We start from the raw sequence: 23,794 nt of genomic DNA, 5'->3' as shown, positions 1-23,794 counted from the left end.
CATGATATGGACAAATTAAGGAATGGATTTGGATTTTCCAAACTGGATGGATATGGTTACACCTTCCCAAATGTGAAAAGGATGTAATAGTTGAACAAATACACCCAAATTCTAAATCCACAAAGCCAAAATCATTGTTAATTTCTTCAAATTATTCCAGTAAGACTGTGGTTTACCTTTTGATAGCGTTTCTAAATATTCCCTAAACCAAGAAAGCATCATTGCTGTATGAGTGCCCCTGAGCTGTCATTGAACACATTCAACATATGTTATTCTGGGGATGCCAATCTTCTTTAAACCTTTTTAAAAATTTTTTTCTTTTTGACTTACTTGCCTTCAGAGTTTGAGGCATGTAGTTTTCAATGAAATTGATGGTGGCAAATCCTTATCCTTTTTGGGGTGGATTTGATTCCTAGTATCCATGAATTGATTCTATATCAAGATCTTAAGGCAATTACAAAATAGGAATTTCAATAGATATGAAGGAAAAAACATATAATTGTATTTTCTTTGCTGGCTGACAACCTTGAAGGACAATATTTATTTGCTTATCTAACTTCTGAAATTCTTGCTGAAATTTTAGGTACATTATTTTATAGTCACTCTTGTAAGTTATATACATTATATATTTTTCTCTAAAATTGTATCAAATATAGCAAACCATACACGAGAGTTTGAAAATGAATAAGAGTCTGGGGCAGCTAGTCTTCTGTCAATAATCTCTTTAATCTCATAGAGTACTCCCATCAAGTTCACAGAGATAATTATAAGGCATTGGGGAAAACAAATTATATTCAGTATGCAACAATCCTCTGGCAGTCTTGGATTTCACATTTACTTTTTCAAGGATCTGTGAGTTGTCTCAAAGTTCCACAACAGATTTGAGTCATAAATTGTGAGGCTTCTGTGCAGCTGTGACTCAGGTCTGTGGTTGCTTAACAAGTGAGACAGTTTAAGAGTTTTAAATTAATCCTAATTCTTAATTAATCTTAATTCTTTGGATTAATCCAAAGAATATTTACTGAGCACCTACCATGAGTTAGACACTGCTAGGTGGTAGGGATATAGCAGTACAGAAGACAGTCAAAGCCGCTGCCTGTTCTTATGACATTTATTTTCTAGTGGGAGGCACAGACTATGGTTTTTAAAAAATTAATAAACAAAATAATTAAAGATTGCATTAAATGCAGGGAAGGAAATAGCTACAATTGAGAAAGAGGGGTCCTATTTAATTAGAAAGTCTGGGAAGGTCATTGTGAGAATTGTGATAGTGAAATTCTGAAAAACAAGAATGAGCTCACAGTTTGAGGAGTTAGGCAAAGAACATTCCTGGCAGAGAAAACAGCAGATTCAAAGGCTCTGAGGGACGAAGTTGCTTGACACTTTCTCGGGCCAGAAAGAAGGGCAGGGTAATTGGATTGTAGTGAGGTGGATGAGAGGCAGGCCAGGACTGATTGGGGGACCTTCTTTGCTAATAAGATGGTGTTTTAAGATTTTATTCATGTACAGTGGGAAGCCAGAGCAGAGTTTGGCACAGGGAAGGAATGTGATCTATGTCTTAGTATCACTTTAGCTTCTGTGTATAAAATGGATTGGAGGGGGCCTGAAAGTAAGAAGACCAGTTAAGGAGGCAGTTTGGTGAGTTCAGGCAAGAGAGAATAGTGGTGCCGGGCTCAGTGTGGTAACAGTGGAGGCAGAAAGAAGACAGATTTGATACATATTTTGCAGTATGGCCTGTCACGGGACACTCAACAGCCTTTGTTCTCTATTTGTCTCTACCTGTAGAGGAAGTGCCAAGTTATAGTACTGTTCCCAGATTTGGTCATTACCCAGTTCAAAAATATCATCCATAAAATAAGATGGTTTATGATATACTTTTTTTTGTTTTAATAGATCTGGTCATCTGTTAATTACTTATTCTGCATTTCTGCTTCTTTGATCTTCGGAAAGAACCAACAAGTTAGGCAAAGTATTGTGTGATCAAAAGATTTGAAAGGTGTGCTAGGGCCAGAGATGAGTAGAGCCTGGGGGTGCTTGGTTTAAGGTTAATGACAAGACAAAGGGGTGTCTCCTGCAGAGAACTCTTTCCTGCAGAAAGCTTTTTCTGCCAAAAGCTGCTTACAAAAAGATATTTATATTCAGATTTTACATTTAGAATATTATGTAGTATGGTGAGCTGAAAAAAATAGAAACAAATATTTATTGATTTTCTGCCATGTACTATTGAATTATGTGAAATATTTCATCTGATCACTTGAGGTATGTGCTATTCCATTTCTTTTTTTTACAGATGATTTTTAAATTAACATCAAACCAGTGATCTAAATATTTGAGTAAATAACCCAAAGTTGCACAGCTGATGGTTTGAACCTATTTCTACATACCAGAATACGTACGTTTCACAGCCCAATCAAGAGAAAGAGAATGAATCTAGAGAGGGACACTTACTGTATATAGAATGGAGTTTGGCTGGCATTGAAATATTGTCTTTTATTTCTCTGTATGCTCTCCCCAACCCAGTGTGCTTTGGATCTCAAATTAGAGATGTTTTTAGGGGTACCAGAAAAAGCCAGTGCTTGAAAGTATCAAGCCTTTTTATTGACTCTCTGTGGTCACTGGCTTGGCATGGAGTGGGTGGCTTCCCTCCCATTCCCATTTAAATTTTAGGTTAGGTCAGTATGCATCAGCAGAGAATGATGATTTTAAGGAGACTTACTGTTTTTTTGTTTGAAATTGGCACGCTAATGTTATTTTTATGCTTAGTCTAAGTACTTATTGTGTGGCAGTAATGAAATCATTTTCAGGATATTCTATAAGTAGCTGAAAAGTTAAGGTACTGTATATTTAGCATGAAAGTAAACAGTGCAAAAAAGTGTCCAAACTGATGTTTACTTCCTGAGAATTGGTGTGGTGACCCGGTGACAGCTGAAAAGAGTAGGATTCCCCTTGTATTCCAAAAAGAATGCGTTGTAACTTTACATCAGTAATACTACATTAATTTCAAGATGGCATAGCAATAAATACTTCTGAAGGTGTCAGTAAACTAATTGGTAATAAAATGAATTGTAAACAATTTTATTAAAAAGAAACATAATACCATACTGAAAAAAGATTTCGAAAAATGCAGGTAACACATTGTTAGAAATAAAAACAGCTAAGAACTGATTAAATTATATGAATTTATGCTAAGAATAATTCTGATTTACAATGTTCAGATGATCAGTATATGGAATTTTTAAATATACATGTTTAATTTATATATTATATTTAATGGAAATATTTTTAGCTTTTAGAAAGAATTTTTTTAAAAATAATTTTTGTGTTACTGTTTTTATTTTTTATTTTAACATACAGAAAAATTCACCCTTTGAGTTATGTAATCACCATCACAATCAAATATAGAAGAGTTCCAGCAGCCCCCATGATTCCTTTATGCCCCCTATGACAGCCTTCATGCACCCTGCCAGGCCCTGAAACCACTATTAAATTTTCTACTTGTATAGTTTTGCCTTTTCCAGAATATCATATAAATGGAACCATACATTAGTACCCTTTGAGTTTGGCTTCTTTCACTTAGCATAATGCATTTGAGATTCAACCATGTTGTTATGTATATGTTATTTCCTTTTGTTACTGAGTAGTATTTCATTATATGGACATGCTGAAGTTTGTTCATTCACTGGTTGAAGTGTAATTATTTTTCTTTTGCAAAATTGTTTTGGCTATTCTAGGGCCTTTGCATTTCAAATATAAATTTTTTTTAGCATCTTTAATGGAGTATAATTGCTTTACAATGGTATGTTAGTTTCTGCTTTATACAAAGTGAATCAGCTATACATACACCTATATCCCCATATCTCCTCCCTCTTGCGTCTCCCTCCCACCCTCCCTATCCCACCCCTCTAGGTGGTCACAAAACACCGAGCTGATCTCCCTGTGCTATGTGGCAGCTTCCCACTAGCTATCTATTTTACATTTGGTAGTGTATATATATGTCCATGCCACTCTCTCACTTTGTCCCAGCTTACCCTTCCCCCTCCCCGTGTCCTCCGGTCCATTCTCTACATCTGCGTCTTTATTTCTGTCCTGCCGCTAGGTTCTTCAGAACCAATTTTTTTTTTTTTAAGATTCCATATATATGTGTTAGCATACAGTATTTGTTTTTCTCTTTCTAACTTCACTCTGTATGACAGACTCTAGGTCCAGCCACCTCACTACAAATAACTCAATTTCGTTTCTTTTTATGGCTGAGTAATATTCCATTGTATAGATGTGCCACATCTTCTTTATCCATTCATCTGTTGATGGACACTTAGGTTGCTTCTATGTCCTGGCTATTGTAAATAGAGCTGCAATGAACATTATGGTACATGACTCTTTTTGAATTATGGTTTTCTGAGGGTATATGCTCAGTAGTGGGATTGCTGGGTCATATGGTAGTTCTATTTTTAGTTTTTTAAGGAACCTCCATACTGTTCTCCATAGTGGCTATACCAATTTACATTCCCACCAACAGTGCACCCTCTGCAGCATCAAATATAAATTTTAAAATCAGCTTGTTAATTTCTACTTTAAAAAGCCTCTTGGGGGGGGCTTCCCTGATGGCGCAGTGGTTGAGAATCTGCCTGCTAATGCAGGAGACACGGGTTCGAGCCCTGGTCTGGGAAGATCCCACATGCCGTGGAACAACTGGGCCCGTGAGCCACAGCTACTAAGCCTGCGCGTCTGGAGCCTGTGCTCCGCAACAAGAGAGGCCGCGATAGTGAGAGGCCCGCGCACCGTGATGAAGAGTGGCCCCCCCGCTTGCCACAACTAGGGAAAGCCCTCGCACAGAAACGAAGACCCAACACAGCAAAAATAAATAAATAAATAAATAAACTCCTACCCCCAACATCATCTTTAAAAAAAAAAAAAAAAAGCCTTTTGGGGGCTTCCCTGGTGGCGCAGTGGTTGAGAGTCCGCCTGCCGATGCAGGGGACACGGGTTCGTGCCCTGGTCCAGGACGATCCCACATACCATGAAGCGGCTGGGCCCGTGAGCCATGGCCACTAAGCCTGCGCGTCCAGAGCCCCTGCTCCGCAATAGGAGAGGCCACAACAGTGAGAGGCCCGCGTACCGCAAAAAAAAAAAAAAAAGCCTCTTGGGATTTTGATAAGGATTGTGTTATAGCAGTTTGGAGAGCAAGCTGTCTTAACCAGTGTTAAGTCTTCAAGTCCATAAACATGAACTGACTTCATTTATTTAGATATTCTTTCAGCAATATTTTGTAGCTTTCAGCAGATATTTTGCCTCTCAGCAGTATTTTGTAGCTTTCAGCAGATAAGTTTATTCTCAAGTATTTTCTTTTCTGGTGATGTTAATAGAATTGTCTTTTTTTTTTTTTTTTTTTTTTGGCTGCTTTGGGTCTTCATTGCTGTGTGCAGACTTTCTCTAGTTGTGGCGAGCAGGGCTACTCTTCATTGTTGTGCACAGGCTTCTCACTGCGGCGGCTTCTCTTGTTGCGGAGCACGGGCTCTAGGTGTACGGGTTTCATTAGTTGCGGCACGTGGGCTCTAGGGTGCGTGGGCTTCAGTAGTTGTGGCCCGCAGGCTCAGGAGATGTGGCTCGTGGGCTCTAGAGCACAGGCTCAGTAGTTGTGGTGCACGGGCTTAGTTGCTCTGCAGCATGTGGGATATTCCCATGTCCCCTGCATTGGCAGGTGGATTCTTAACCACTGCACCACCAGCGAAGTCCTGGAATTATTTTCTTAATTTAATTTTTGGATTGTTTGCCTTGGTATATAGAAATACAATTGATTTTAAAAATATTGATCATGTATCCTGTAGCCTTGTTAAAAGTGTTGGTTCCTGGTGCTAGATCATGCCCAGTGGACTGGCGTGTTTGTAGGGTGCTGGCTCTCTGCCAGTCCCTGTGCACCCCTAGTGTAGGCTTATCCCCCTGGGTGTGTGCCCCCCGCCTTGTGGAGCAGGAAGGCCCCATGACTGGCCTGGATTTCTGAACCTGCAGAATGAGACTCAGAGATGTCAAAGGACTTAACTATGGACACACAGCAATGAGCCTGGTTAGGAACCAGGCTTCCTGCTCCCTGGGCCATGAGCTGTGTCTGGAGGGTGGGGACAAGGAGGATTTGGAAGGCAGCGTCACATGGGGCAGCGACTTTAAAAAAGACAGAGCTCTTCATTTGATCAAATAACATCCAGAGGGGGCTTGGGCACATCCTCAGCCTACAAATACCTGAGCTGTGAACACTAGACCCCTGGAGCTTCAGTTTTTAGACACCTGGAGGCCTCATGGCAAAGGGAAAGGAAGGGCATGGACTCTGGAGCCAAAGAGACCTGAATTCCAGCCTGGCCTTCACCAGGCTCTACATGGGTGATCTTGACAGTGACTAGTTCTACCTCTCTGAGCCTTAGAGGCCCCATCTGGAAAATGGGGCAATGATGCCCACCCCCTCAGAACTGTTGTTGAGATTGAGGGTTACAGTGTAAGTAGGGTACCTCACGGCACACGGTGGATACTCCCAGGAATGAATTTCCCAAGGAGAAATGCTTTATCCCATTGAGGTGGAGAGTCTCCTTGTACTGGGGTTTAGGAGTATTTCCCAGCCCCCATCTTTCTTCCCTCCCCCCATTTCACCACACCAGCTCAGGAGGGCTTTCCTACTCTTCCTGGGTGAGGTAGGAAGAGTTCCTTGGTCCCAGTAGAGGATTTAGAACACAGAGCAATTCCCCAAGGAAACAAACAGACAAAAAATAATAAAGTGTTTATTAGTTTCGATAATTGTTATTAATTGCTTAGTATTTTCTACTAAGGAGCATGTCATATGTGAATAAAGAAAGTTTTACTTCTTTTCCAGTCTTGATATTTCTTGTTAGTTTATTTGTTTTGCCTTATTGCATTTGCTAGAAACTTGAGAGAGTGCATCTTCTTGCCGTGTGTGTATTGTTCCCCTAAACATAATAAGTAATTGTTATCTTGCTGTTTTCAAGATTTTCTGGTCTTTCACAGTTTCTGATGTGTATAAGTGTGGATCCCTTTGTGTTTATCCTACTTAGTATTTATGGGGTCTCTTGGATCTTTAGAGTAATATTTTTCATCAAAATTTGGAATTTATGGCCACTATTTTTTCTAATATTTTTTTCTTCTCCTTCATTCTCCTTTTCTTTTTATGGGAATCCTGTCACACATATGTTTGTGCAGTTGGTTTTGTCCCACAGATCTCTAACCCTGTTCACTTTACTTCAGTCTTTTTGGCTGGTTTCTATTTGGATAATTTTTGTTACCTATTTATCACTGATTTCTTGTTTGCCTATTTGGACCTGCTGTTGAGGCTCTCTAGTGAATTTTTCTTTTCACTTGTACGTTCAACTCCCAAATTTCTGTTTTCTTATCTCTATTGAGAATACGTTTTCTGTTTTTTGAGTCATTGTCATCATAATTTCCACCAGGTCTTTAAACTTATTCTTTTAGTTCTTTCAACATATTTATTATAGCTGCTTTTTATTATAGCTGCTGTCATTGTCTGCTAAATCCAACATGGGGGTCCACTTAGAATCAGTTTCTATTTACTCATTTTTTCCTAGACATGGGTTACCCTTTCCTGTTTTATTGTATGTCTTATAATTTTTTTTAAACTGTACATTTTAAATGATATATTTTAGCAACTCTGGATCCTGATTATTTTTTCCTACCTAAAGATTGTTGCTATCTTATTTATCTTAGTAATTTGCCTGGACTAAAAACATGAAATTCATTTCCTCCACAGTGACTGATGTCTCTGTTTCATGTTTTTTTGTTGTTGTTATTATTTTTGTTTTAATTTTTAAGCCTAGCTTTCTATGATTTGGCCCTGTGTCTGTGTAACTTAGTGGTTGAACACCTTAAGCTAGTAAGGCTCCTATCCTCTGCCAGTGGATCTGTGCGTGGATTCAGAAACACATTTAATGTTTAGGCAGTTTTCAACTTTACCCCAGCTATTATTTTCTGTTGGGCCCTCTCTTTTCTCCTCTGTGCATGTGTGCAAGTTCTGTGTAGTCCTGGGATATGTAAATAGCTGGAGCCCTCTGTGGTCTCCCTTGTGCTTGCTCACCGCCTCCTGTCAGCCTGGGATATATGGAGAGTCTATGAAATACTTTCTGACTGCTTTATATCCCATTCTTCGTTGTTGCAATTCTGGCTTATCTGCCCATTCCATTGCTTTCCCCAACCAGGAACCCCTCAGCCTCCTAAAAATCATTGGTCTTTCATGTTTGCTTGTGACCAAGATTACTAATTATTACTGACAACAGTACTGGGTACGGGTTTTTCACCTTTTGTTCCAAATCGACTCCCTGACTTTTGTTCCAAGTCAGCTCACTCTGTCAGTGAAGCTGTTGGTTCTTTGCAGTCTGCCCTGCCATATTAGAACTATTGTCCTAACCAAGCTGGATGGGGGAATAGGAGCCACCCCAAGGAAGCATGCCACAGATTTCTGTTCTTCTAATCTGAAGTGCAGTAGTTTTTCATGAGTAAGCTCTTCTCTATTTGTTGAAAAGCATAGGTCAATTTCCAGAGTACTGAAATGGTTGCTTTTGATAATTTTATAGTTGCTTTTTCAGCAGAGGATTTGGCATCCTTCTCAATCCATCATACTGGAAGTTCCAGCTTTTGGGGGGGGGTCACTGTTTGCATGGCATATGTTTGTATTAATTTATGTTTTATCTATCTATGTATTTATATTTTAAATGGATTCCTTTTAGATGGAATATACTAAGGTCTTGTTTTTAAGTCCAGTCTGGTCATCTCTTTTAATTGGTATTCTCAGGCTATTTGCTTTTAATGTTATTATTGATCTTGTTAGATTTAGGCCTGCCATTTTTTATTAGTTGTCTGTTTGTAACATCTGGTTTTCTTTCTTTGTTCCCTTTTGCCTGCCTTTTTTGGTATTATTTGAATATATGTTTTGTATTCTGTTTTAATTCATTTATTGGCTTTTTGGATTTATCTTTTTTGGGGTATTTATCTTATTTTTAGTTATCGCTTTAGGGATTACATTATACAGATCTTTCAAAATCTGCTTTGGAACTCCTTTTACATTACCCCACTGACCTTTGTGTTACACTTATAAGTAGTACACCATATATTGAAATGCTTTCAGCAGTTATGCGTAACTTAACTTAAAAGGAGAAAAGTGATAGTTTGTTATATTTACCCAGATATAATAATTCTTAAATTTGAAGACATAATGTCTAAAACTTCAAAAATTTGGTGAAAGACATAAATTTACAAATTTAAAAAGGTCAGCAGACTCCAAATAGGATAAATTCAAAGAAAGCCATTTACAGATACATCGTAATCAGTCTGCTAATGACTAAAGATAAAGAACAATTCTTGAGAGCACCTAAAGAAATAATGATTCAAATAATTGTGGATTTCTCCTCAGACACCATGGTGGCTGGAAGACAGTGGAACACCATCTAAAAGTACTGAAAGTAAAGAATGGTCAACCCTGAATTATGTATCTAATGAAAACAATTTCTAGGAATTACAATGATATAAAGACATTCCCAGGGAAACTAAGAGAATTTGTTGCCAGCATACCTACTCTAAAAGAAATAAAATTTCTTCAGGCTGGTGGAAATGATATAAGCAAGGTACTCGGTCCTCAGCAGAGTATATAAGAGTATCCTGTTGTCCTGGCCTCAGTATAGGTTCTGAACTTGACCAAGTTTGCTAGATGTATGTTTGGCTGATAGTTTTCCAGTTTTTCACTTGAGCTCACACTTTGGGCTCTGTTTCCTTATTCCTGCATGATATATTGCTACCCCAGGTTTATTTCCTGTCTCTTCTGCTTAAGTTAGAATCTTAGATAAAGTTTGTTTGACTCTGTTATTTTCTAAAAATGTGCTTCCCATTAGCTGAGCTTAATAAGTATATATTTTAATTTTGTTAGAATAAAGATGCCATGTATAGTCTTATATTTGTGGCCTGTTTTAAAATGGTCATGAAAATTATGTTTAATTCAGTCCACCTGAGAAGCTATTTAATTTTATTTCTCTCTCTTTCCCAAATACTTTCGTAGGATGACAAAATCGTTAATTTTCCAACTATATTATATATAGTATTTTACTCAATATTGTAATTGGAGTAATATTATAATTAGCTCAGGTTTTTTCTAACAAATGAAAAGGCCTATATATTAAGCTACTTAGACAAAAATGTCCTTTTGTTACATTTGTTCATTTAATATATGCAGTCCTGCATGTTTAAGTCTTATTCATCACATATAGGAAATAAGAAATGTCAGCTCCTGTTTCCTCTTCCCATTCCTTAGTACTTTGACCTTTGATACTGACAGTATGTGTTCTTTTCTTTGTCAAAAGTGTTATTAATTTTAATATCTGAAAATGTATGCATATCTGTTAAAACAGCGTGTGAATATTGATCTGTTAAAAGTAAATAATCAGGGCTTCCCTGGTGGCGCAGTGGTTGGGGGTCCGCCTGCCGATGCGGGGGACATGGGTTCATGCCCCGGTCCGGGGGGATCCCGCATGCTGCGCAGCGGCTGGGCCCATGGGCCATGGCTGCTGGGCCTGTGTGTCCAGAGCCTGTGCTCCGTGGCGGGAGATGCCGCAACGGTGAGAGGCCCGCGTGCTGCAAAAAAAAAAAAAAAAAAAAAGTAATCAAATTATAGAAAATTTAAATTCATAATCACATATTGTTTCCCCATTTCAGAGTACAATAAGGCAATACTGAATCAAAATGGTGGACAGTTGCAAGCCTTAGTAGTTTTTGCAGCCATGTCAAAACACTGTTTTACACAGTTATTTATTTTTGAAATAATGATGAAAATAGTTTATTTTGCTTTACTCCCATGTGATATTTCATGGATTTTTCAAATTCCTTTAAGTAGGTGGCTTATAGGTACTGCAATTCAGAAGTATTGGTATAATTAAAAATTTTTTTCTACAGAAAGATTAAGTTTTTAGCATTGGCATCACCATACTTAGAGTATAATAGTCTAGAAACTTGAAAATTATCTTTGACTTTTTCCTGTTTCACCATTTTCCATTTCCAACCAAGCATACTCTCTGCTTTTCTTAAAATATCTCTGGAATTTACCTGTAAGCTCTGTCACACTGCCTCTGTTCTCATCAACTGTCTACTTGTTTTTCCAGCTTACAGTCTCTTTCCATTTCATTGCTTTCTGCATATTTACCATTTTCATATTTCCAAAAGAGTCCTTTCATCCTTTGAGAATCTTCAGGAAGTGTTCTGTTCTCACTGTGATAATTCCAAACTTCTCTACCCAATATTCATTATCATCCATGTCTCCACCAAGCCATCTGTATTGAACTTATTTTCTGCTTTTTTTCCCATTGGTATCTTTGGTACTTGTCAGGTCTCAAATAGTCCATTGTGCATGTTGTATTTATTTTTTCACTTGCATGCCTTTCCTCATGCTTTCAACCCCATCCCCATGCCTCACTTGAAATGCTATATCCATTTTCTTTTTGACCTATTCGAGGTCTCATTTCCTTCAATAAATTTTGCAAAAGCTTCTCCAACCCTTCATCTAACTCTTCCTGAGCTCCTATCACACAATGTCTTTTATATGTAATGTGATTCTCAGTGGCAGAAACCTTGTCTCATTCTTCTCTCAGCACCTGGCTCTGTGGTGTGTAAGCTGATTCGTTGCATTTCTGTCCCATTTCACTCCCCTAATAACTATAAAGTGAGGTCAGGAAGATTTCTTGTTTCTTTTTCTTTTTATTCAATTCTAAAACATGTTCTTCTGTCAACTCCCTCACCCCCACATGCCCCATCAGAAGCAATCTGAAATAGATAGGCAGACAGACTTAGCTAGAGGAAATACTGTGCTAATGGAGCCAAGAGTGAAATTGACCCCCATGTGCATCAGTTAGGTGAAAACAGAACAAAACTCCCATTGGGAGTCACAGACTGTTCATTGAATCCTATCTCCTGTCTTCAAATATGTATTTGTGTAGTATTGGGGAAATGAGAAAATAAAGTGTGAACTTCCTAGCACAAATCCCTTCTATATATTAGTAAAATAACTAGAAATTAATGTATTTTTGCACTTGTATTACTTTTATAAAAAATAGTTATTAAAAACACTCCTGTTAAGAGTAAGTATATAACAAAGACCAGCAAACTTTTTTTTGTAAATGGTGAGATACTAAATGTTTTTAGGCTTTGCAGGCCACATATGGTCTCTGTCATATGTGTATGTATATATATATATATATATATATATATATATATATATGTTTTTTTTCTTATCATTGTTGTTGGGTTTTACCGCACTTAAAAATAACCAGTCTTAGCTTGCGTGCAGTACAAAAGTGGGCCATGGGCCACATTTTGCCTGTGAGCCATAGTTTGCCAAGCTGTTTGCCAATAAGAGAAGCTAATCTGTGTAAGTGGACATCTAAGAGGCAGAAGATTTTCTCTCCAATAGCAAAGACATTGCTCGTACTAATCCAAGTCCTGAACAAACTGGAATGTGCCCAGTGGGGTGCATTCAAGTGGGGGGGATCATGAGAAACCTTAACCTGAGAGGAACAGCTTGTTGAACAGGGTCAGGTTGGAGAAGTGAGAGGTGGCATTACAGTGGTCTTCAATACGGAAGTTCTGTGATACAAGAGAAGCAGACTTGTCCTGCACAGTGCTCCCTGTAGAGCTTCGAGTGCAGTGTGCTGTCCAGGACAGAGTAATGTCCTTCCCCTAGAGACTGGTTAGCAGAACCTCCTCTGCTCTGAGTGCTTCCTGGTGGTTTTCCCTGAGAAGAACAGAATACCTTATAAAGAACTCCCCCCGCCACCCACCGTTTCAGAAGTGGTGATTTGGTGTATGACAGGGACATAATTGTCTCACCATGGAATAGATTACAAATATAGACACCAATAATGAAGGAATATTGGAGTCAATGGAAGGATTTCATTCAGGTGGGATTAAAGTAAATCTTCATAGGATTTTGGGTTTTAAAAGAGGAACCACATGGCTAGACAATATTACCTTACAATAATTTCATTTTTATTATTATATTCTTAACTGTGATGAAAATTTCAAAAGCCATCCTCATTCTTAGTCCAGAAATTTTCTACTTAGTTCACATGAACAAGGTGCACTTACTGGGATACTATAATTTATATTTTTAAGTCTCCTACTGTCTACTTAGATAGAAGGTAAAAACCACAAAAGTAGCAAGAACCAGGTACCATGAAGTGACTGTAATTCTTCTTCTTTCATATTTGCAACAACTTTTGATTCATCGGGAAGCAGAAGCCATAGTAACAGACTTTTGGCTCAGATTCATCACTTTGTGTTTCTCCTTTCTCCAATGCCAGCACTTTTCCCTTTTTAAAAAAATTCTGGCAGACTAATTTAAAGACACCTACTTAAGTTGGATTATTTGTATACTGGACCTAAATCCTGCACTTCAGTATTAATGTCTATGGAAATATTTGCAGCTACTAATTTTATTTGGTTTAACTGTTACAGTGTTGATTCATTTTATTTAATTTATTTAATTAATTCATTTAATCAGGATGCAATTTATCTTGATTTTGGTTGTAGAGGTTGGCGATTTGAAGGAGCTGCAGACACTAGACATTTCTACCAATCGTTTGCTAACTTTACCCGAGAGGCTTCACCTGTGCCTTTCTCTGCAGTACCTCACTGTGGACCGAAATCGTCTGTGGTGTGTGCCGCGCCATCTCTGCCAGCTCCCCAGCCTCAACGAGCTCTCCATGGCTGGAAACCGTCTTGCATTTTTGCCGCTTGGTAAGTAATCATGTTTATGTGGTAAAGCAAAACAGCTAAAGAACAAGATGGAAAGTCTTTGTTTTCTTAACTAGGAAGGATTAGTTAGTTTCCTTCGTTCTGTTTATCTTGAAGATGCTTCTCTAAATCCATTTTTGCAGTGAACAAAGCATCATTCCCAGTTTTAAAAGTTTATTTCTGTTAGGGATTTCATATTTTAAAAAACTTGTGCTAAAAGTTTGTTTAGAGACAAAATATATGAGATATGAGATGATTTACTCAGAGAAAGGAATTAAAATATATGTATATGTATATTTTATATATATAAAATTATAAAATTGACAAGAGGTATTGAGCAATATGAAAGAATAGCTACTGTACAAATATATCTGCTTACATGTTGACTTTTATGTAGAAAAACGTTTATTGAGTATCCTAATGATTAGTATTGCCAGATAACCAGACTAGAAAATTTTAAAGACTTTTGAACTGCCTGCTGAGCTAGAAATGTCACCCTGGCTAATAAATAACATACTTTGCACTGTAGATCTCTGTAGCGGGCCCATTTTGATATATGTTAAAGAACATAGACCTTTAATAAACAATATATTTATTTTTACTGAGAATTGAATTATTTTGTTAACTTGTAAGAAGCAAAACTGCCATTTAAAAAAAAATTAAAATTTGAAGGCCCACAGAACCCTAAACTGTTAGAATAAGCATCATATAATCTTATTCATAAAAGCATTTTTTATGAGTAATTTATCTCTGAGGGCAATGAAGTGAATAATTTACTAGCCCCTAAAAGGAAATATTTTCCACCATAATACAGTGTACATATTATTTTCAATTAAAAACCTCTTTAAGAAAACTTGAAAATCCTGAGAGACATGAACATCAATTTGAGTAATAATAAATAATTATCCAATTTAAGAAGATTACTTTTCTATAAATATAATTAAATTCTTTTTAAAAATTAAGAAAATAAAGTAAAACCATTTCAGAAGTAACCTACATTTCTAAGAAATCAGTTTTTTTTCAAGTGAGAAAATTATTGAATATAAATTGATATTAGAAAACAAATATACCTGCTGCATAAACCACAGGTTGTAGAACAATTATAGTGGACAAGCATCAAGTTACAAATCTAAAGATACAGGTTCTAGATTAGCTGCACCACTTTGTAGAGCATTACCTGGAGTAAATCACCAAAACCTCTCTGAGCTTCATTTTCCTTGTTTGTAAACCAGAAATAACAATGTTTATCCTGCTTACTTTAGAGTTATTTTCAAGTTGAATAAAATAGCTGTTTTTATCCACTCCAGCTGTGGTTCCTCATCCCCCTAGTCAATTGCTACTCATTCCTACCTGCTGTTTCACCAGTGACACAGCCGAGCATGTGCTGTGGTGGCAGTGGTGTTGGGAGAAGAGAGGGAAGCCATTCCAGTAGGCGGCTGACCACTGTTAACGGTTGGGATGCCAAGGAGCGACATTGTGTGTCCTGCTCAGTGGTTACAGCAGCAGATGACCTGAGTGGCAGTGGCTAGTGCAAAGTGATAGAAATGGCTGTGGGGTAGAGGATAGATTTCTCTACACTTTGCCCGGCTGCTTTCTGCTTTCAGTTATGTTACTGGGGCATCTTCTCTGTGCACTGTGGTGAGTGCTGCTGTGGCTACAGAAGCGAGCATCCCTTCTTCAGCACTCAGTGTTCAGTAGTAAGGAGAACCTAACAAGTTAGTTTCTATCTCCAGGTTTCTTGTCACCCACAAAGCCTTGCCTCTGTGATAGAGGAGGTTTTCCTTTGTGAACTTGTTAATATGTTATCAAAGAGAGGCAAGAGGGTCTTCACTGAGTTCTGAGGAGGGTCCCTCCCAACATTCAAGGTCACCATAACTCTCAAACCTGGGACCGTATACAGCCCAAGATATGGAAGCAGCTTCCACACTCCCCTGGGTGCCATCTCAACTCACAAGGCTCACAGCCCTGACAGGACACAGGCCTGTGGGCAGGCTTTACTCTACTTTAGAAAGACATACAAGCAAGAGGATGGTGATAAGATCATCCAGTGAGAAAGAAACAGGCTGCCTGAAGCAATGCTCTGCCCTGGTCTCAGAGAACAGCATGAGTAAAGGGCCAGGGGGCCAAGACAAGCACTGGTGGCCTTTCTGTATTGTTGGGTTGGATGATCTTTGTAAAGAAATGGGTGGGACAACCAGAGAGCTACAGTATGAGGTTGCCCAAAGAGGGCTTCAGAAGAGCAGAGACAGCATAATCTATGAAGATGAGGAAATTGAAGCTGACAGAAATAACAATCTTCTCAGTCTCATTTTGGTTTTTGATTTTTGTTTTTGACACCATTGAAGGTGGATTTGGAAAGGGAATTCAATTAAGTCTTTAGGAAGAAAATAATTAAGTTCATAGCTGTCCTTCCATGGAGTTTGTGTACTTGAAACCCTTCCTTGAACTCCTTTCTGATACAGCAAAGCCATCTGATGCTAAGAACTATGCGGGACAGAGTCAGATGAAGCAGGCAGCTGCTGGCACTGCCTTTCCTCAGAGAACTAAACTGTTCCTGGAAACCTGGCATATAAGGATACCTCTTTACAATAGTTAGGAGATACGGTGTGTATACACATACACATAACTACAGTTTTCAAATAGAAGGCTCCTATGTTTAACCGTGATTCTAATGTAGAACTTGAGTGTTTATGAAATGGGTGCTTTAATATTGCTGCCTGTGATTGGAGGTAGGAGTCTTATTTTGGGGAGCTACTCACTGAATTCAGTTTCTTGCCAAAGAACTTTGACTTAGGAGAAGAGCAATTTTTTATGGGGCTTTTTAAATGTATGTCAGATTACAGCCTCTTCAAAAAGTGACTACAGGGCTTCCCTGGTGGCGCAGTGGTTGAGAGTCCGCCTGCCGATGCAGGGGACACGGGTTCGTGCCCCGGTCTGGGAAGATCCCACATGCCGCAGAGCGGCTAGGCCCGTGAGCCATGGCTGCTGAGCCTGCGCGTCCGGAGCCTGTGCTCTGCAAGGGGAGAGGCCACAACAGTGAGAGGCCCGCCTACCGCAAAAAAAAAAAAAAAAAAAAAAAAGTGACTACAGAAGCTATAGTAAGGATGACTTAAATCACTTGTAATACTATCAAAATCATTAACACTCGTGGAGTGTGTTCTTTTTAAGATGAAAAGTTGTATCAAGAAAGGAGGATGTTCCTGCTATAACTATACCATGACAGCTGAATGACAGATTAGTCTACACACAGAAGCTCTGTTCCCACTGCTATCAGTGAGGAGGAGGGGAAATTAATAACTTGAGCCTCATGCTATGAGATTTAATAGAGGCCTTGAAACATGAATATTTGTTGTTGATTCAATATAGCTTTGTTGACTAAATAGCTCATAAAGATCTGACTCACCTCTGGGCTTCTGAAAATTTAGGAAAATACAAAGAAAAGAGTTTTTTCCTGTAAGGCTTTTTTACTAGGTTTACTGGTTTCTCTTGCATAATTAATAAGCCATTATTCAGTAATGTTTACAACTTATTTAATGTTGAATAGTAGATACAAGTACTGTGAGGTTGCCCATGTACAGACTGACTATGGAAGAGCATTTTTTAGTTAGCCCCCAGGAAGTGCTGTGTCAGCTAAACTCAATGTCAGGAACTTCTGTAGTTTAAGAAAACAAAAGTTGCACCCACGGTGGCAGGTGGAATTTTTGAGTGTTAATTTAGAAAACAGTGAATGAATTCTTAACTAAGAACAAATGACATTGAGATTTACGGAGTATCCTGGTGTGTAAACTACCATGTAGTAAACCCCAAAGTTAGTGAGAAAACAGCTTCCTACCAATGGGTAATTATTTATGCTTCTAAATCAGTCCCAGAGTTGTTGTTCCTTGGACATTCTAGTAGTGAAGTATTTATTTTCTCAGGAGAAGTTATTCTGTGTGCCAAGGACGTGTGCTATGAGTGAAATGACAGCTCCTTTATTGCTGTGGGTTATACCCTATATAACTTTGATAGGGATGTAAAACTGGCGCTTTATCACATAACAGGAGATCACTCCAATTTTTTATAGTAGCTGTAGTCGTTTTTCCTTTGTAGGAGCTGGATACATTGTGTAGGGGGAAAAAAGTTTATTCCAAGTATTGTTGCAGTTTTAGAAAGTAGCTTGTAGGCATTTTCAAAACCCATGCTGAAATCTCTTCTTTTGTTGCAAATGGCATATAAAAGACACAAATTTTTAACTACACTTGTTTTTTCTATTACTCCTCGTTCCTGCTTTCTCTGTATCTGCTTAGAAGGTCAGGGAAAGAATTGCTGTTTACTGTTTTTTAAGGAAATATTTAAGTCCACAAAGTGAAGCTATTAGAACTTCAACTCCAGGATGGAAACCAGATGGAAACCAATTAATAATTCCTTAATCTCAGACTTAGAGATGCATGTAAACTGTACTTTACTGAACCATGGAATGTATTTGATCTGCAGCTTGAAGAAGTACTGCCTTGAGGTCATTGTTTAATAGGAATAGTTTGCAAAGTTTGTAGCCTTAAATACGTTTCAGTGCTAAAATGTTTCTTCTAGTTCAGACCAGAAGTCCCAGAGGTTGGAATCAGTCTTATTTTTGAGTAGAAGGTATCTTCTGCTTTCCAAGGAGGGACCCAAACATGCCATTAAAATCGTGTTCTGTAGAGACTATTGGGCAGGTTTCTAATCAAAGGCATAATGAATAAGGAGAAAAGAAAGGCTTGAAAACAAGGTTCAAAAACTAGTAGTGGGAAGAAATGAGAGGGGAGTATTCTGTTAACTAAAGTTTATATGACCCTATTTCAGGAGCAAAGTTGTAACTCTGCAGTGTGTATTTGTTCAAGAAAATGGATGTGCAGTCCTCCTTTTTGAGCTCTATCTTTTTGCAAGAATTTATAACAAAAATTTTTCATCCTGGTGCTGCTTACTCATCTGACTTTTTCCACTGTCTTAATGATCCCCCTCTGCTTTATTTATTTTTTTATCATGTCAGGCCTTTGCTCTTGCCTTAAGGTTTTCTTAGGGCATTAACAGGATTATTTAATATGGCTGAGTTAACAGGATTATTTAACATGGCTTCTACAGTGTGGGCAGACATTGACTTTACTATGCTAATATATGAAGAGAAAAGTTCACCTAGAGTAGGTGAACTTTAAAGGGACAAATGTATATTTTTCTCAAAGTTTTGGAATATAGGATTTTGGAGTAGGCAGTGATTAATATGAAAAAGTGAACCCTGTTTTCCTCAGATATCAATTTAAAAAAAGAATTGCTGCTTATTCTTAAAAAGGTACAGATGTGAAACAAAAATAAGTAGTGTGAGGTCTAGATTCATGAGCAGAATCTTTGCCAGTGAACTTTTTGTTAATTTGGTTTTCTAAATAGTGGCAAGAATGTACTACGGTACAAGCAAAGTCTGGAAGATGTTGTCAGTTGACTTTAAAGCAAGAATCTAGAGTTTCTGTCAGTCTTAGTTTTCAGCCAAGTTCTTAAATTTGGGGAGAGGGAGGACAGGTCCCAGTCCAGCTGAGCAAGAGCTGAAGGTAAGATGCAGAGTGAAGATGTTTTGCTCTCCACGCTGGCTGCCCTGGCCTAGAAGATGTGTTGCTGTAATGCCCAAGCCTGTGTGGGACAGTCAGCATGAAGGCTCCTTCTCTAGGATCTTCTCTGAAGGAATTCTTGGTATTTCTTGCAACTGGTGCCCTAAATCTGTAAGCCAGAACTACCCCATCACTTATCTCATCTTTTAACAGAAGCCAAGGGATATTTTGTTCATCATTTATCTCCTTGTCAGTGTCTCCTGACATCACACCTGGACGCTTGGGCATGCCCGTCCTCAGGTGCCCACTGCACCCATGCAGCCTGCTAGGTAGTGTCACTTCCTACATTATGTGGGAGAGCCCTGCTTGTATGGAAATGATCTGTTAAGGGAGGCTGCCTAACTAATGTCATGGTGAAGCAGGCAGGCATGCTTTTAAATTCCAGCTCTACCATTTAATAGCTGTATGATCTTGAGCTTAGAAAAGCTATTTAATTTGTCTAAGTCTCAGTAATGGGGTAATATTAATACCTACTTCATAACACTTTTGTGAGAATTAAATAAGATTTAAAACACTTCTATGACTCATAAATACTACATAAGCACACAATCAATATAAACTTTTATTGTTTGACTAGACTTTTAGAAAGGGTTGGGACAGCTTGTGTCTTATACCCTAAGCATCTAGCACAGTGTCTTGCCCATTGCTTATAATAATTTCTTTATTACTTGACTGTGCAACACAAGTAGAGATGCTAATGCTTGAATATTTAAACCAACTGCAGAGGAAGCCTTCAGTCATTCAAATTCATTAAAATCAATTTATTTTAATTTAATAGTTGATGATCTACTGTGTGTAAAGTATCTTATTAAATTCACTGTGAAATCTTATTTGGTAAAAGTTGAATAGATCAGGGAGATGCAAGAGGGAAGAGATATGGGGACATATGTATATGTATAACTGATTCACTTTGTTATAAAGCAGAAACTAACACACCATTGTAAAGCAATTATACTCCAATAAAGATATTTTTTAAAAAGTTGAATAGATCAGAAAGAATATCATTATGTAAAAGATTTAGTGGAGTGTGTGTGTGTGTGTATTTAGAGAAACTAGCACTTTAAAAAATTCATTATTCTGAATAAGTAGTCAAAAATTTCTCTTTGTCAAACGCATCATGTAGGTAATTTAATTAGTTTTAAAGATAATTTTGGAATACACTGTAAATTACTCTGAATTCATTGTGAAGAAACCCAGTTTTTATAGTAATTAAAAATGTAATTGTGACTAATAATCTATCTGATTTATTGAACCACAATAATTGGAATTACATTGATAGAACATTCCAAACAACCTGTTTTGGTCTATTGTTTTCATGTGTGGTTTCTATTGCCCCATCATTTTGTTGAAGAGAATACATCATTCACCTTTTGATAAAATAAATGAGTTTCATGCTGGTTAGTGTGCAGTAAACAGATCCTATTTGGTCTGGCGCACGCTGTCATTCTATGCTTGCTTTTACAGTTACAGTTAAAAGAGTAATAGCCTCAACACACAGGAGGTTTTTGTTCCATCTTCAGCCATGTGGACTGCATATGCCGGGGCCTTGAAGTTTAAGGAGAGAGAGAGAATTGGAGTTTATGCAGGACTGTTAGCTTTTGCTAATTTTTAAGTAACAGTACTTTGATCTATGAGTCTGGAGGAAAAAAAAGGGAAACATTTTAGACACAGTACACCACTTTAAAAAGCCACATGAAAAAGTTCTTTGTTGCTTTAGCATCTTTGCAGATGGACAACTTCCTTGCTTTACATAGTTCACATACTGAGCAATTTTTGCACAGGAACTTTAAAAAATATTACTGCATGATATATTTATTGAAAACTATTGGTCCATTGAAATTAAGAGAAGGAAGAAACAAACCAGCTTATTAGCTAGTAGATTAACGGTCTCTTCCAAAGTTAATTATTGATTGGAGATTTTCTTTTTTAAGAATAGAAGAAATAGCTCAAAGCTTTTTCATGCAGAAAATACTTATATTTCAGCCTCATTATGATTAAAAATGCCATTCCTTTGTGCTTGGGGTTTCGCCAGCTGGCGGCTTTTTGGCAAGAGCACACTCCCACAGCCGTGCCTTTGTAGCCTGTGACCTTGCTGGGTGTTTAGTTGTCTTAGCCTTGCCAGCAGGCTGTGCTGTGTCAGCTAAAGCAAGGGTTGCCTGGTTCTCTTTAGAATCCTACACTCTGTTTTGCGATCTTCACTTTACATTCAGGAGAGAGAGATAAAAGACTAAGATGTATTGAGTACCACTCTTATGCAAGGGACCAAGCTTGACATTATATGCATTGCTGAATCTTTATAACAAGCTCATGACATAGGTATTATTATCTTCATTTCACAGAGGAGGTAACAGGCTTGGAGCATTTGAATTGGAAAACCAGGTTTCAGAGGTCTGACTCCAAAGCCCACTACATCTTGTAATTTCAGTACTGCTTTTTCTTACTCTATTTGAGATTGTGTTATTTGCAAAGTTTAAATGTTTGTATTAAATACTCATGTCTGTGTGATAACATACTGGCTAATGTATAATAGATTTGAACACAGCTGATTTGTGTTTTCTTTCAGCTTCAGTAGAAAGTAGTTCATTCCATTATGGGCATATATAAAAAATTATATTCCCCACACAAATTGGTCAGGAGGTATAAACAGAAATCTTTGGAATATTGAAAACCTGAGATAAGGTCTAAACCAAATAGCATTTTAAAATCATCAACTCTTCATTTTTTTCCTATAAAACTAGGATAAGAAAGAGGACTAAACCATATAAGAAGTAGCAAGTGCCAAATTTTATTTAACTTTGTATTATGATCTTTGCATGTAGCCTCATTTAATTTGCACAAGCTCTTTTGTGTATATTAGAGGAGAGAGGTGTTTCCTCTGTCATGTCCCATTTTGTGTCCTTGGCTCAGGGAGATGAATCACTGTCTCTAGAGGCTGTTGCCTCCAACTCTTTTCTGTGCAGTTAAAGTATAGAAAAGAATACCTTTTGCTGCATGCCAAAGAGAATTCTCTCTTAATTGGCCTTCTACTGTAGGCCACACTTCCAAATGTGTCACTAATAATGGGAATAATAATAACTGCCATATACTGGAGAAGGCTGTATGCCAAGAATTCTGCTTGATAATTTATGAACTTTGTTAGTAGTTTTCACTAAAATTAAGGGACAGCATTATTTTTCTCTCTCCAGATGAGGAAACTAAGGATACACATTTAGTAAATATTCATCTCTCCAGATGAGGAAACTAAGGACACACATTTAGTAAATAGAAGAATGAAGATTCAAACCCAAGTTCTCTGACTCTGAGAGTGTGTTCCTGCTCCATTAATTAGTATCCTATACTCCTTACCACTGCATAAACTCAAGTAAAGAATCTTTCCCTGAAACCCCTGCAGGCTCTGACAGTCATATCTGAGACCAGAGCTCATTTATATTTTATCAGTGTAGTTTCAATTTTTAAAAAATTCCGAACTTTTCTATATGCCTTTAAAGTCTGCAGATTTCTATATGTGATGAAAGGATTTGTATACAGCCAGAGAAGTAGTGAAAAAATATAAAATAGGAATTTTTAATGTAATTTTGAGGACTCTTTCATTGCAAGTAGATTCTGATATTTCTATGTATATTTTTTCCATCTATGTTTTATAAATTTGTAGCCTTTTATACCAGTAGAGAAGTTTATACATGTTTACTAAAGTAGCAGTACATATTATTGCGGTAATTATGTATTCTTATGCTTAAAAAAACATACTGTATAGTGATTTAAATTTTACAGCTTACTTTCACATTCAGTTTTAACAACTTGGTAAAGTTGAGGGGTTAGGCACTATTATGCCATTTAACATATGTGCAAACTGAGGCTCTGACCACACGGCTAATAAGTGAAAGAACAGACACATAAGATATGAACAGACAATTCACAAAAAAGAAACTATGTAAAAATGGCCCTCAGACACATTGAAAAATGTTCACACTAATAATTAGAGAAATACAAATTCAGAATGACAGAATTTTTTTTTTTTTTTTTTTTTTTTTGCGGTACGTGGGCCTCTCACTGTTGTGGCCTCTCCTGTTGCGGAGCACAGGCTCCAGATGCGGAGGCTCAGCAGCCATGGCTCACAGGCCCAGCTGCTCCGCAGCATGTGGGATCTTCCCGGACCGGGGCACAAACTCGTGTCCCCTGCATCAGCAGGCGGACTCTCAACCACTGCACCACCAGGGAAGCCCAGAAATTTTTAAATAAGACAACATGTTTTAAAACTTGGTGAAACTGGGGGAAAATCAATGCCCTCATACATTGATGAAGGGAATGCAAATTGGTGTAACTCCTCTGGAAGGAAATACCAAAGAATCTACACATCTACACATGTATTTACCTTTTGACCTAACAAGTCCACTCCTAGG

General features: G+C 37.8%; 1 protein-coding gene across 2 annotated transcripts in view; it reads left to right on the top strand.

Moving 5' to 3' along the window:
• The window catches only part of LRRC28 (leucine rich repeat containing 28), a 198,006-nt gene that overhangs the window by 122,308 nt on the left and 51,904 nt on the right, over positions 1–23,794 (top strand). For both annotated transcript variants that reach the window (XM_081228563.1, XM_081228562.1), the window contains one exon: positions 13,579–13,785. In XM_081228563.1, coding sequence (XP_081084689.1) covers positions 13,579–13,785 — 207 coding nt within the window. The remainder of the gene's footprint in view (positions 1–13,578; positions 13,786–23,794) is intronic.

The sequence above is a fragment of the Mesoplodon bidens genome (genome assembly GCF_964165515.1).
Source record: "Mesoplodon bidens genome assembly, chromosome: 3".
NCBI lineage: Eukaryota > Metazoa > Chordata > Mammalia > Artiodactyla > Ziphiidae > Mesoplodon > Mesoplodon bidens.
Note: the sequence above shows the minus strand (reverse complement) of the source record. Positions and strands in the feature narration are given on the sequence as shown.